Genomic DNA, 15,939 nt, shown 5'->3' with positions numbered 1-15,939 from the left:
GCTGAGATAAGGACTGTGGTCCTTGAGGACCTTCTGCCATGATGGACCAAATCCTCCCAAAGCACCAGACAAAATAACATCACTTCCTCGTTACTGGCTCTTGGGTGTCGGCAGCAGGAAGGCATCTAGCACGCCAGGCCTACCTTAGCTTGCTTAGCATGATACCTTCCCACGCCATCCATCTTACTGGAAATAGCTAGATTTCATTTTCATTAAGAGTTTATGCCAGGCAGTGGTGGTGCCTGTAATCCCAGCACTTGGGAGGCAGAGGCAGGTGGATTTCTAAGTTCGAGGCCAGCCTTGTCTACAGAGTGAGTTCCAGGACAGCCAGGGCTACACAGAGAAACCCTGTCTCAAACCCCATCCCCCAAAAAAGAGTTTAGATACATTTTGAGTTTGTTTCAATATGAAGCAAATGATTAAGATCAGGTTTCATTCTTCCACATGTGGCTACCCCATTTTTCCAGGACCACTTTTTAAATAAGCAACCTTTTCTCTAGGTCTGTCTGGACACCTTTGTCCGGAATCTCTTGGCATAGCTGTGCAGACTTGTTTCTAGGTTTTCCACTGGTGTCTGTATCTGTGCTGCACCAATCCCATGCTGTTTGCTTACTGTGACTGCTGTGTGCCTTGAAAGCAAACACTATGATTTGTTCACTTTTCCTCAAGCCTCCTTTGGCTCTTTAGTGTCTTTTGTGTTTGCATATGAATTTTGGGATTATTTTTACAGTTCTGTGAAGAAGAGGGATAAAATCAAATCTGAAAATTACTTTGGCTACTGGACATTTGAATAGTTGATTCTTCCAGCACATGAGCATGGGAGTCTCTTCTGTCTTTTATTGTCTTTGATTTCTATTATCATTTTTTGTAATTTATATTATAGAGGTCTTTGTTAACTTTCTTCCTGGGTATTTTAAATTTTTATTCTGTTGTGAATGGAACTGCTTTCAAGATTTCCTACCTAGAAAATCATTAGTAAAGCTATTTTTATATACTCATTTTGCATCTTGCTATTGTAATGAATTTATCAATTCAAAAATGTTTGTGACATATTTAGGATCATATACATACAGGATCATGCCATCTGTAAACATCCCATTTAACATCCTCCTTTCCTATTTTTATGTCTTTAGTGTTTTTCTTCCTAATTGCTAAGCCCTCTGGTAGTATACCGATGAGAGTGTGGTAGCTGCACACCCTTGTTTGGCTGCCGATATCATGGTCTTGGCTGTGGCCCTTTCATAGTCAGCCCTTATTTAATGAATTCTGACACTTTATGCCTCCTTTCTTCCTACCACAGAGAGACGTTAAATTTCATCAAATATTTTTTTCTGTATTTAACAAAATGATTATTTTTATCCTTCATTCTTTTAATGTAATGTGGTATGTTTGTTGGCTACATGTTATAAAGAGCTCCTGTGAGCACTTGGTTGACACCATTGCCATTGGGGGGGGGGGGGGTGATCTTTTGATGTGCTGCTGGATTTGATTAACCCCAAAGCATTGGTTATATCTGGAACACAAAAAGGTAAATCAAATAGCAATTCTTTTCCTTCAGGGAAACAAATTGATTGGTTAAGAGAAATGAGAATTCATGGCTGGTACAGTTCAGCCCGCTTCTGTTGTTGTTTCTGTTAATTAATAACTCCTGCTGGTTTGGTACTTTTTCCATATATTATAGATGTGTGTGCTGCTTGGGATAATAATAGACCTCTGTATTTTGTTTTTTTTAAAAGTTAGCTGGATAAAAGCTTTATATTACTGGCACTAATTATTAAATTTTAATGTATTTAAGTTCATACTATATTATGGAAGTAATGGTAATTACATGGGAATTATATACTTTTTCACCCATGAAATTGCTAAAGTTGACATTTACAAAAAATTCTTTTTTGTTCTAAAAGACAAGTTGGGTTATATCAGCCATTTAATTACTTTGCTTAATAAGAACAATAATAAAAAAACTAACACATCTCTTATGTAATTTGAAGTGACTTAGGCAATTAGAAATGATAACTTTTAATAATTACATTCAGCATTTTTTGTATTTAAAAGGCCAAACCCACTTGGCAATATCTCAAGCATTTAATAAAGTAAGAATGTGAGACACAGTCAGAACACAACCCTCACAAAATGGCGAAGTGTATGTATGGTGGTGCTCACTCGTAACCTCAGCCTGAGAGGCTGACACAGAAGGACAGAGGCCGAGGCCAGCCTCAGTGATACAGTGAGACTCATCTCCAGAAACAGGCAGGCAGACAAGTCCTTTTAGGTGATAAACCCCGGAGTACTTGCAGTAGACTAGGTTTTTAAAGTATATCTTTTTCCTCCATTTTGCTAGCCAAAGAAGACCTCATATTTAAAGGGCACACCCCTCTGCTGCTCTTAGATCAAGACTGTGCTGTCTGACCAGGTGCCGCCATGACTTTTCACAGTGTATCTATAGCATGAGGGACCTCAAGAAGGAGAAACATTTAATGAAGAGCTTTGCACATTTACAAAACTATCCTTCATATGGTTCAGGTTAGATTTTCTGAAATATCAGAGTTGGAATGCAATTATCAAAAGGAGAAAAGTCACATGGCAGTGTTGCAAACAAGCTGTGTCTATTTATACTTAGGCTTGCTAATGAAATTAAGCCATGATTTCCACTTTGATTTTAAGTGTCTCGGACCACCATTCAGTTTCATTCATTATAATTACATCTCTTGGCCACACGCAGACACAGAGCAGCAAAGAAAGGGGGCATGTTTTATCTTTTAAGAAACTATTTCATAGCTTTGATAGGAAGTCCCAGAGCTTCAGATTTTTGTATTAAAGCAAAGCTATATGCTGTCAGGACAGTCATCTCCTTAGACAAATGTAGGGACTGGGGAGGGGCTCAGGAGTTGAATGCAGCAAACCCACAGGGGCATGGCTGAGTCTGAGTATATGGGGGTGCTAGGGATTTGAGGCAATCTTTCTAGAGTTTGACACAATTTCATACAGTCTCCAGTATTGCTTCCAGAATAAAGATAGAGAAAAGGCTGGTTCACACCAGGGTGTATATGCAGTGCAGTTTTGATCAGTCATCTGTCAATTCTGGAAAGATGGATGGAACTCTTAAGATCCTGCTAAGCAAAAGAAGCTAGTCCTAGACAAATGCTGTATGTTTTTCTCTCATATACAAAGTCTAAATAATATATACATGTGGGGTAGGTGAGAGGACCAAAGTGAGGGGCAGAGAGAAGACAATAAGGGCAAGCCTGAGCAAGGGTCTCTATGGAAACATCATAAACACACATTTTCTAGGCTTACTAAACCATTCATGTAAATACTAAAAACTGAATGAGGAAGGTGTTTTAAAGGAGAAGGCTGGTGGTGGGCAAACAGCCTGCTTAGTGTAGAGAGTGGGAGTTCAGGGAAATGGAGAGGAAGCCAATTCAGTTGACCTGTGACACATTTACTTGTAAAATTCAGGAAAGTACCCACCTTCACAGCTCTAACTCAAACCACTGCATCCCTGAAGTTCCCTCCCAGCAGAGCCGTGCAAGACTTTATACCCAGTCTCACTCCTGTGGAGTGAAGCACTCAGGGGACTGTCCATGGCAGCTTTCTGTGGCATAAAGTTTATTCACATTTAGTGTGAATATAAGCCAAACCTTTTTATTGTCACTTGCATTCAGCCCAACTGGCCAACTCCAAACAGATTCAAGCAGGTTGTGATATATGTCTAACCTTGAGTCAGGTTCCGGGCAAAGCCCTGATAAGACTTGACCAGAAGCATATGGGTGTCTCAAATGTCCTAAAGATACACACATTGACTGCAGAAACCTCATCCAATTTTATCTTAGGCCAAGTAAGTTATAAGGCAGGCCTATCAGAATTACACCGGACTTCTCAACAGAGATCCTAAAAGTCAGAAGAGCCTGGTCATGCAGACCCTAAGAGAACACAAATTCCAGCCCAGGCTACTATACTCTGCAAAACTCTCAATCATCATAGATGGAGAAACCAAAAATATTCCAGGACAAAACCAAATTTAAACAATACCTATCTACCAATCCAACCCTACAGAGGAGTCTAGAAGGAAAACTCCAACACAAGGAGGGTACCTACCCCAAAGAAAAAACAAGAAATTAATCATCTCACAACAAAAACAAAAGGAGAGAATCACATATACATAATATCACCTACAACAACAAACATAACAAGAACCAACAGTCATCTGTCCTTAACATCTCTCAATAGCAACAGACTCAGTTCCACAGTAAAAAGACATAAACTAACAGACTGGATAAGCAAGCAAGATCCAGCATTTTGCTGCATACGAGAAACACACTTCAATGACAATGACAGATACTACCTCAGAGTAAAAGGCTGGAAAAAAAAATTCTTCCAAGCAAATGGTCCCAAGAAACAAGTGAGAGTTGCCATTCTAATATCTAGTAAAAATAGACTTCCAACCAAAAGTTATCAAATGAGATGTGGATGGACACTTCATATTCATCAAAGGAAAAATCCACTAAGAGAAAGTCAATTCTGAACATCTATGTCCCAAATGCCAGGGCACCACATTCATAAAAGGAACCTTACTAAAGCTCAAAACACACATTGAACCCCACACAATAATAGTGGGAGACCTCAACACCCCACTCTCACCAATGGACAAATCATGGAAACAAACTAAACAGTGACACAGTAAAACTAACAGAAGTTATGAACCAAATGGATTTAACAGATATCTACAGAACATTTTATCCTAAAACAAAAGGATATACCTTCTCAGCACCTCATGGTATCTTCTCCAAAACTGACCGTATAATCTGTCACAAAACAGGCCTCAACAGATACAAGAAGATGGAAATAATCCCATGCATCCTATCAGATCACCACAGACTAAGGCTAGACTTCAATAACAAAAACAACAGAAAACCAACATACACATGGAAACTGTGACAACTCTCCACTTAATTGTAGCTATTTGGATATTTCATCTGTTTATCAAAATGATTCCTCGCAGTACTCAGGGACAGAATGGGTCTCCACGCATTGTGAATCCATCCTGTACAAGAGTCGGAAATGGGACGGAAGCTTCCAACTACCCTGCTGTACTATTTGGGGCATTAAATCCCACCCCCTACTCCCTCTTCTTTTGTTCCACTCCCAAGAGCTCTTAGCCAAAACCAAGACAAAAAATACTTCTTTCCCTACATCTATTTTCCCTGTTAAGGACAAATACATAGCTCTGGGTAGAGTCAGGAGTGTCTATGAAGAGCTGCAGTCTGGGCCAGGGCCCTCCAGCCTCTCCCTACAGCACCATGGATGGGTCACTCCCTTTGGGCATTACTGTCTTCAACTGCTAAAAATTGGCCTATAGAAATTCACAAGAGTTTTATACCAACCATTGTGCCTTCATTCTTCATTCTGTTTGCAAAGGGTTTATTCAACTTAGTTTCATGGGCTGATTTTCCAAATGCCTTTGTCTATGTTGTGGCTAGTGACCTAGCTGAGTCCCTTCAGGGTGGCATCTCAGCATCTGGGAAGGAAAACACAGAGAGTAATCTGTAGACAGCTTCAGGTGAGAAACATTACACAGAAGGAATCACTAGTTGTCCGGGGAGAAGCTGTTCTGTGAGCACTAAGTTCATCAGATGTTCATGTTAGGCTAGTCACTGAAAAATGCTGTCTGTTGCATGATCACAGCAGATTCTGAAAGCAGCTATTTAAGGACAAAGAATGAATCTTAAGGTCCTATTAATGATGTAGCCATGCTACGACCTCTGCAGCCTTTGCTTTACCTCCAAAGGCACAGGGTACTTCTAAATCAACCTAGACCCTAAGTTCATTCTCCCTCTCCCTCTCCCTCTCCCTCTCCCTCTCCCTCTCCCTCTCTTTCTTTCTCTGTGTGGGGTGCGGGGGTGGGGGTGGTTGTGTATAGGTTTCTCACTAGCCTGGATCTCACTAAGTAGCCTACAGTAGCTGAGAATTCATCAAGGAGACAAGACCCCAGGAATCTGCCTGTCTCTGATTCCCCAGCCTGAAGTTAAAAGAGCCCACTACCAGGTCCAGCATTTTTACTAATTGAGCCCTCCAACCCATATGTTGTCCAACTTTGAAGATCTGTTTGGTTGCCTGCTTGTTTGTTCATGCGTTTATTAAGCATTCCAAGTGATTTGGTTGTAGGTTTTTACATGGTATTCTTCAGCACAGACTGAAAAGTACACTCTGGTCATGAATACCCACAAGCCATCAGTAGTTGACCATCAAGAACCATCCCTGCACACTGAAATTTTGTATAACCCTGATAAACTTTCTAGCTTACTTTATTCCCTGAGTCAGGTTTAGCAAGAATTAAGCTTGTTATATGTCAAGAGTGATCCAAATAGAATAAATTATGCCAGATTGGGGGGGGGGGCTAATATTTTGTTTTAATGTAAGACTGTGGAATAGAAAAAGAATGTGGGCTCCATGCTTTAAATCCTAAATCTATCACTCACCAGTCATACGGTTCTAAAATATGAGACTCTTTGAACTTGTTTGTGGCAAGGCTCAAATTAGATATGGACATGAAAGTACTTCATAAACCATAAAACCATATATTCTCACAATTTAATTTTTTCATTTTTAAAAAAATATAAAAATCTCATGTTTTTTTCACATTTTTATCTAAAATTAAATGTTGTTCAGATTAAAAGCAAACAAAAGGTCACTTGTTGTTTGCTCCTTTTTTTTTTTCCCTTGGCAATGGCTCTTTTTCACACATTTTCTTTGCGGTGGTGAAAGCATTGATGTGCATGTGGAAACAGTGATACTAGGCTCTGTCTCAGCTCTTTCTGTGTCCTTACACCACCCAGCACACTGTGCTTTACGCAGCGCAGAGCTCAGTAAAGACAAGTTAAAATCAGAGCAAGCAAATGTATAGGAGCTCAGTAAAACCCAAGCCACCTTTGGCAGGCTTGTGTGAAGTGAAGTATTTGTGGGGTTGGGGCCTGGGATAGTAGAATTATCTTCTTTTGTATGAAAAGGTTGAAAAGAAGAAATAATTGGAAATGAGGGTAAAATTAAATTAGAGTCTGAGCAAGGAAGAGGGAGGACGGGGTTCCAATCTGAAGATGCAGAATTATCAAGTGCCTGGTACACAAAACATACTCCACAGTGTGTATTGGAAAGACGGGGTAAGGTTTTGGTATAGCCCATGAAAAACAGAAGCAACCCAGTTTAGAAATAGTGTCTTCACTAGCTCATTCATGTACAGATAACAAAACAAGGTACTGTTCTGAAAGTACAGCCTCTGAAACCCCCTTGGCAGTGTGTGGAGTCTGTCTACCGCTCTACATAGATTAACATTCCGGGACTGCTCATTGTGTGCAGGTGAAAGAAATTGTCTAATGTCAAAAATTGGGAATCAACTGCATTCTCAATTTTTAAAAGTATAGAAACAACCAGAAATTTAAAAGTACAGCTTTTTATCATCATTATCATTTTTGCAGCTAACATTGAGAGATACTAAAACACTTGAGCTTTTCCACAGATCCACAAAGTAGCCAGTGGCCATTGAGAGCACTTGATGGAAATAGAGCTTATAGGTGGAGAGCAGGTAGCAGCAAGCTGCCTGGGGGGGGAGGGGGTGTCTAACGGCATGAATGGGCTCCCTAGATGTTTCTAGCCAGTCTGAATTGTACAACCAGGAATGTGTATAAAGATGTGGGCCTAGCACTCATTCCTAGATTCTACAGAAGAAAAGTAGACCACAAAGCCATTCGTGAGAATGTATGTATTGGAAGTCCTCACCAGGCTGTGTTTAAATTTAGTTTCTACATTCACAGCACAAACATGAAATTCACAGTTGACACAGAGATGTGCTGTCTTCCTGTAGAGTTGCTTCCTTTTCAGGAAAAGATGCCAACTTTGGGATGTTCCCATGCTTTCCTTCCACAGGCTGTACCCATCCATCACACATCAAAAGGCCAGCCTGGTGGTTCTGGGCAGGGGACCCTGGGGAATTGGCTGGCTGACTTAACCTTTGCTCAGACTACATGTTCCTTTGTTCTCTTGAACTAGAAAAGAAGATCTCACAGAAGCCAGGCTCAGCTCTAAACTTTCCCCTCAGCCATGGCTCCTGGAGGTGTTTTCCTTAAAGCCTGTGAACTGTAAGGAATGGTGATGAGCCAGCTGTGAAAGTAGGCTGGTCTCAGAAGAGGCTCCTTTTCAGTGCTTAAAGACCACCTCACCCTCCTGGAAAGGTTAAGCCTGGTCATTCCTCAGATAAACTAGCCGAGACTCTATCTCCCACTGAGCCTCCCTTCCCAAGCAGAGAACATTCCAGCCATTCGCCTGTAAGAAAAAGACCTGCTTCTCTTCCCTCACATTTCAAGTATGCAGCTACATTAAGAGCTGCCATTGTGCTTGTAAGATGTAAAATGTCTGAGTCAAGAGCTGAAAGTGTCACTCTCCCATAAACCTTTTGGAGGGATTATAGCTGAGAGCTCTGTCAAGGCAATATGAGCCGCTGGAGTATATTATAGGACAGTTCTCTCTGTCTGCAGTCTCCGAGTGGCTCCCCACAGTTAGTGGGCACGTTCTCCACCAGCCTTAGAAGGCAGGCTCAGAGTGTTCTAGTCCTTGCCAGGGTGGTCAGTCCAGAAACGTTCTTCCTCCAGCACAGATGGAGTTGAAGGAGCCCATGGAGAGAAGGAGGGATGCAGCCTAGAATGGCTTCTTTTCTATTTCTATGAAGAAAGTTGTTGAGGATTTGGTCGGAATTGTGTGCAGTCCATATATCGCTCTGGGTAGCAATATTCTTCTCCATAAACAAATAGACTCTGTTTTTACTCTGATCTTTCTTCCTTCCTCCCCAGTTTGGAGTTTTTGTATTCTTGTATCTCAGAGTCCTTGAGGTGGATGCTGGGATCTGTCTCTGAAGCATCCCTGTTGTTCTGACATAGGAATTTGCTATGGACTTCCCTGGTCCGTCATAGATCCCACCCTTGGGGTATTATGTTCATAGCTTCAGATGTGTCCATTTCTCCTATAGCCTTTTCAGTACACTCATTGGTTAGCATCTGCTGTATGCTTCTTGGTGATACATAGTTCTAATCTATTGTAATCTGAGCAGATAGTATTATTGCAAGTTTTTTAACTTACTGGGACTTCATTCGTGACTCAAGGATCCAGGTGTAATAGTTCCTGGAGAATTTCCAAGTACTGATGAGAATGTGAATTCTGCCTTCTCAGTAAAAATGCTCTGTAAATATCTGTTAGGTCCATGTACTTTACAATATGATCCAACTAACATACTTCTCTGTGGACAAGGTGGAGAGACAGCTCAGTGACTAAGAGCACTTTCCGCCTATGCAGAAGACCTGGGGTTCAATTCTCAGCAGCCATATAGCAGCTCATAACCATCTATAACTCTTGTTCAGAGTGTTTAACACTTTCTCCTAGACTCAGAGGGCAGAAAGTGCATACAAGGCATATATACATACATACAAGCAAAACATTCATACACATAAAATATATTTTAAGTTTTTAGAGCTTTCATCTTCTGTCCATTGACAAAAATGGACTGGTGAATTCCCCAGCTAGTGTTGTACTAGAGTCTATCTCTTCCTTTGTGATTAATATTGCCCTTATATATTTGAGGGATGCCAGATTAGGTACATATTATTTAAATGGACAATTCTGGCTGAATTAATCCCTTTACCAATATACAAGGACCTTTTTTTTTTTAACTTTTGGCAGTATTCTTTTTAATTTAAAGTCTGATTTATTCTAATGATATAGCAACTCTTGCCAACTTGTTTCATTTTTTTGGTAAATCTTTTTCCAATCCTTAATCCTTACCAGTGAAGTGAATTTCCTGGAGGCGGTATAGAGTTGGCTCTTGTATTTTAATCCATTCATTATTCCCTGGCTTTTGGTTGATGAATTTAACCCATTTGTCATCATGAATATTATTGGTCAGCATGAAACTTCCCTATTTATTTATTTATTTATTTATTTATTTATTTATTTATTTATTTGGTTGTATTCTGGGTTTGGGGATTATAAATTGTTCTTCTCTAACCTTTCTAGTTATTTATGGTTGGGTGGTTTATGTCATACTGGTTTGATTCTCTGCTCTTCTATGTTCTACCACTGAACTTTGAATATTTGTAGTTTTTTTAAATTATTGCTGTTGTTTTAACGATTCCTTTTGTGTGTGTGTGTGTGTGTGTACACACGATGGTACATATGTACACTATTGCATGCAGTACTCTTGGAGGCCAGAAAGGACATCAGATCCCTAGAGCTGGAGTTACAGGTTATTGTGAGCTGCCTGACATGGGTGCTGGGAACTAAATGCAGGTCCTGTAAAAGAGCAGAGTGCCTTTTATCACTGAGCCATCTCTCCAGCCTCGAATATTAGTAGGTTCATGTGGTAGTTATAGCCCTTTTGTTATAGTGCATCCTTAAGTGCTTCTTGTAAGGCTGATCTGATAATGGTCAACTCCTAAAGTCTCCATTTCTGCAGATAATTTGGGTGGGTATAATATTCTTAGTTGACAGGGTTTTGATTTTTTCCACAGTGTTTTACATATGACATCCTACCCTCTTCTGAGGTACAGCGGTTCTCTTGTGTCCTGCTACAAGTGTGATGGGCTTTCTTTTTGATGTGGCTTGATGCTTTTCTCTGCTGAATGGCAGGTTCCTCTCGGTCGTGAACTTTTAGCCTTCTGCCTGATACAGTTGTGACTGAAAATCTATTTCCTTTCAATGCAGTCAGGGTGCTTTGAGCCGCTTGTATGTGGATGACCATATCTCTTTGAAGATTTGGGTCCTTTTCAGCTATTCCTTAGAGATAGGTTTAATGGTTCCATGTTCCTCACTTTATGAAACTCCTATAATACACTTCATAGTCCATAGTTTGTAGTCCATAGTGCAATACATATTTCACATAAGTGTATTCAATAAGCTCTGTGGGCTTTCTTCATCTGTTTTGCTTTGTTTTTTGAGCCAATTAAATTAATTCTAGAGTTCAGAAATCCTTTTTTCTGTTTATTCTTTTATGTAAGTTTTCTGCTTTAGCTTTAATCTCACTGATTAAAGTTTTAGCTCCAAATTTTCCAACAGTTCTCTTTCATAATTTTTGTGCTTTTGTAAATTTCTCATTCATAGGATTTATCTGTATGCATTTTCTCAATGAGTTTACTTAGGGCCATAAAATTGGCTGTTTTAGCAGCTCATTGTCGATTTCCTGTTAACGGGAATCTGTTGTGAGGCTTCCTGTTTCCTGTCATGTTATCAGCATCATACACTGACATATGTGCATCTGCCTTTACATTTGCCTCTCCCAGGTTTAATAGAACGTTGTGAAATTTGGTTTTGCTTTGTTTCTCACTTAAACAGGCACTCAGCTGCCAGTAAAATTGGTACTTGGGTGGTTGTTTATAATGAGTGCTATGAGTCTGGTTATAACGGAGCTCAAAACATCTGGGTCATCTCTTTGTCCTTGCTGTCATCCATAGTCTACACTATAACTATTCATAAAACATTTCATGGCTGTGGTTTTAAGACATAGCAATAAACTTAGGTTTCCAATGGTGTGTGTCTTCAGACTTTACAGAATCACAGCTTCTGGTACCAGGGCTTGTGGTAGCTGTTGGCATAGCTGTAATGGTGTGGAATTTGTACCTGGGGGAATCAAGAGAGACTCCAATATTTGGGATGTCAATATCCAGAGTCCCCAAGTCATAGTATATGAAGGACTCTCAAGATGGGTGTGGGAGGTACCACAGCTGTGTCCTCTGAAGCCGCAGAAAAGGATTGGACTTCCCCAAGTCCCATTGGAAACTACAAATAATGCTGGCATCTATGGGCTCAAGATTGTACAACACAAACAAGACCTACCCTAGGGCCTGCATATTTGGGGAATGTAACTAATAGCACTAGTATCCAGTCTCACAGAGCTATGGACCATTTCCTGGTCCCAAGTTCATCAGCTGTGGGAGAAATTGCCCCTAGGTCGCCCATGTCATGTGCAGGTAACATTTGGACTTATGGCACATGTATCTACATATATGGAAGTATGATGCATGGAGAACACTTTCACTAGACCCTACAGGCTGAGCACAATAGTCTCTGTGGCCTTGGTGTCTGCCCTACTAAAGCATAAGACATAGATGGGCTTGTCCTCAGGTTACATGGAGACAAGCTTAAGGACAAGACTGGAAACATTGGCAGCCACAGCTCTGCACCTGCAGACATGGATGTGACCTGCCTATGGCACCTAGGGACAGGCTGCAGGCTGGGCTGCTGACAGCTGCATTCCTGAAGCTGTGCAGTGAGCTAGAACTTCCTAAATCCCGATGGACAGATGCAGACAAAGCTGGGACTTTGCAACAACAGCCTCAGTCTCAATGCTGTTGGTTAAAAAGCAAGAGCCTCCCAGGACCCCACGGGGATGTCATTAGCTAGAATTCCCCACAAAGGGGAGGGAGAACCTGTCAAGACCATACCCAGAGGTTAGGCATGACCCCCTGGTTCAGGGATGGGGCTGCCCACCCATCTCCAAAATTTTAACCCAGAAATTACTCCTGTCTAATAGGACATACAGGAATAAAGAGTGGAACAGAGACTGAAGGAAAGGCCATCCAGAGACTGCCCCACCTGGAGATCCATCCCACATGCAGACAGCAAACCCAGACACTATTGTGGATGCCAAGCAGTGCTTGCTGACAGGAGCCTGATACAGCTGTCTCCTGAGAGGCTCTGCCAGAGCCTGACCAATACAGATGCAGATGCTCGCAGCCAACCATTGGACTGAGCACAGGCACCCCAATGGAGGAGTTAGGGGAAGGACTGAAGGATCTGAAGGGGCCTTATCTAGCATCAGTGGGAGAGGAGCCCTTGATCCTGTAAAGGCTTGATGCCCCAGTGTAGAGAAATGCCAAGGTGAAGAGGCAGGAATGGGTGGGGGAGCACCCTCACAGAAGCAGGGTAAGGGGGGATAAGATAGAGGGGTTGCAGAGGGGAAACCAGAAAAGGGGATAACATTTGAAATGTAAATAAATATCAATTTTTTTAATGGTCCAAATAGGTCCATAGGGAGTGGCACTATTAGGAGGTGTGGCCTTGTTGAAGTGGGTGTGACCTTGTTAGAGAAAGTATGTCACTGTGAGGGTGGGTTTTGAGGTTTCAGACGCTCAAGCTAGGACTAGTGTGGCATTCACTACTGCTGCCTGCAGATAAGATGTAGAAACTCTCAGTTCCTTCTCCAGTATCATGTCTGCCTGCATGCCACCATGTCTCCTACCATTACGATAACGGACTAAACCTTTTAACTGTAAGCCACCCCCAATTAAATATTTTCCTTTGTAAGATTAAAAAAAAAAAAGAAGACCTTAACTGGATGCCATGAAGCAAGCAAGCATAGACTCAGACTGTGACTGTCACTGGCTATGGCCCCTGAAGTCACAAGACCTGGAAGGACTGTCTTCTACCCAGTAAAAGACACAGCAGCCCAAGTCCTCTTATGGTATCAGGGCCTGGCTCCTGGCCCCCAAGGCACAATGTCGTCTAGCATTATGCTGCTGTTCCAGTTTAGGTTGTGGGGTGCAGGTTGGGAGACCCAAAATGAGTTCCTTCTTGGGCCAAAGCTGTACAAGAGTTGCTGGCACTTTCTCTTCCCTGCTCTCATCCCTGCCCTGGAGGGGGTGGAGGTGCATTTTGCTGTCTTCTTTTCTCTGGCTCCTTGCCGATTTTCAAAGTTTAGCTCACATCCTGGCACTTATGTGGCATAGCTGTGCACAGGGACCTCTGCTTAGCTGTCATGGTTGTCTGCCTGTGTGAATGCCCCCCCCCAAGGTGACCACTGCAGTAGAGAGATTGAGCTGGAAGTGACAGACTCCAAACTGCCCCAGGGGTGCTGGCTTGATAGGTCCTAATAGGTTTTTTACATTTTTCTAAATATGCATAAAAAATTGAAACTATGAATTAAAAGTGTGAGTGTGACTGTTGCCAGGTCAGTAGTGTGCAGCATGCCCAGGAGGGGTTTTCGTTTTCAGTCTGGCTTTTAGCCATGATCCTCTTTGCCACAAAGTAAGACTCCACACAGTCAGGAAAGGCCACCATTGGCCAGGTCTTCCCTCTCCAAAATGCAGACTCCTTAGCAGGAGACAAGGTGAGGTGTCACTTTCTTTACCTGGAATACATTGTGTTACTGCAGCCAGTGTCCAGTTTTGAAAGCCACAATTTATCCTGCCATGATCACCCATATGTCTGCCTCCAAGTACATCTACAGACGGGAGTTGTCCATACCTCCAGTCCTGTGCAGCAAGCCTCTGAGACTGCCATGCTGCAGAGGAAAAAAGGCCTCCCTTAGTGTCTGTTCCCACAGCCTTCCACTCCAGACTATAAATTAGGCCTGGGAAGACAGTAATGAGTCAGTAATTTATAGACTATTACAATGCTTAGTTAGAACAGACTGCGGAGCATGTTGAATAGAGAACACATGTTTCCAAAAGACAAACAGACCCAGCACAGCTCTTCCTTGGCTGAACCAACCCCAATCCATTAACAGGACAAAATGGGATGCCTTATTTTGCATATCACCCACTTCCCCAAAATAGACTCCCTAACCACTTGTTAACCACATTGACTTTAATAGACAGAATGGTCGCTATAGCTGTGCCACCAGAAATATTCATATTAAGTGTCCTATTAGCTCGTAGCCAGCAGTCTACAAAACAGGAAGAAAGCCTCTGCCTCCTCTCCTTGTTCAACTTGATGCGATAATTCATTGCAGATTTCTTTGTCTTTGACAGAGTGCCTACCGAAGGAGTGGGATGGCTTTCCTGGCCTGCTGAGGAGACCGTGGCCGTGCCTGCCTCCACGAAGAGGGAGTGGTTCACCGGGGTCATTCTTGCCTGTCCTGCCGGAAAATAAAATAGGATTTTATGTTCTCCTGCCCTAGGGAGTGGCCTGCTTTGTTTCTGACTCTCAACCGTCTGACTACAGCTCTTCCCCAGCCTCCTCAGCCTTGTTTACTGAATGGGCCATTGCCTAATTAATGGCAGGATGTTGGGGATGGTGTGTAGGTGGACAGAAATGCACATCACACAATTTTGGAGTTTGAATTTGGCACAGATTTGCTGCCCTCAGCTCCCAAGTCTTAAAAGCGGTGTTGTGCGTTTTTTTTTTCCCCCTCCAGTGTTTAGTCTGCCTTTTATATGATGCATTTTTATGATTCAGATTTGGGACAAAAGAGACAAAATTTAGATGAGTCAGTGTACCCTTCCCACTGACCCACCAACTGTGCTTTCCAACGCTGTTGATTCTCTCTGTGTGTGTTTTAGAAACATAGTTACTTTATAAATGTACACCCATCAGAGATTCTGCTGTTGAGACAAGCCACCTGTTCCCCTCCTCCCCCATCACCTCAGTCACTGAAGAGACCATCTTCAAGGGTGTGCGCGCACACACACACACTTTCCATGCCCTTTCTTAGCACAGTTAAAAATTGGGAGCACGAGGATCCTAATCCCTTCAGAGTTCTACCCCTGATGGGAATCCAGCACTGCTTGTTGGGAGCTGCCAAGCTGCCCCTCTGGCATCCATACTTTCTCTAGTAAATGAGGAAGTGTAATTCTTGGGAACAAACCAAAATATAGCAGATGCCCCGGCACAGCTCCTGATTAATATGAATCGAGCAGGAGGAAGTTATGTCTTTCATTCTGTAAGTGTTCCGGGGAAGAGAGAGAAGCAAGAGCAGAAGTTTCCTGTGCGAACAAACCGTCCTGAGCCTCAGTGTGCCGTGCCCTGATGTGCTGTGCCGTTCCCTGCTGTGGTTTACCTGATGTGTAGCAACTGTTTTCAGGAAAAAGAATGTACATGTTATAAAAAAAAATGCAGATATTTAATATCAAAAATTGCCGAGGGGTTCTGATGTTCCACCCATGCTTATTGAAAAGTATGATT

General features: G+C 42.1%; 1 protein-coding gene across 3 annotated transcripts in view; it reads left to right on the top strand.

Moving 5' to 3' along the window:
* Supt3h (SPT3 homolog, SAGA and STAGA complex component) overlaps positions 1-14,930 on the top strand; it is a 332,054-nt gene extending 317,124 nt beyond the window's left edge. For all 3 annotated transcript variants that reach the window (XM_021186140.3, XM_021186139.3, XM_085832580.1), the window contains one exon: positions 14,787-14,930. In XM_021186140.3, coding sequence (XP_021041799.1) covers positions 14,787-14,828 — 42 coding nt within the window. In that variant the 3' untranslated portion in view covers positions 14,829-14,930. The remainder of the gene's footprint in view (positions 1-14,786) is intronic.
* Positions 14,931-15,939: the final 1,009 nt, after the last annotated feature.

The sequence above is a fragment of the Mus caroli genome, unplaced genomic scaffold (assembly GCF_978045245.1).
Source record: "Mus caroli unplaced genomic scaffold, Mus_caroli_1 scaffold_18, whole genome shotgun sequence".
Taxonomy (NCBI): Eukaryota; Metazoa; Chordata; class Mammalia; order Rodentia; family Muridae; genus Mus; species Mus caroli.
Note: the sequence above shows the minus strand (reverse complement) of the source record. Positions and strands in the feature narration are given on the sequence as shown.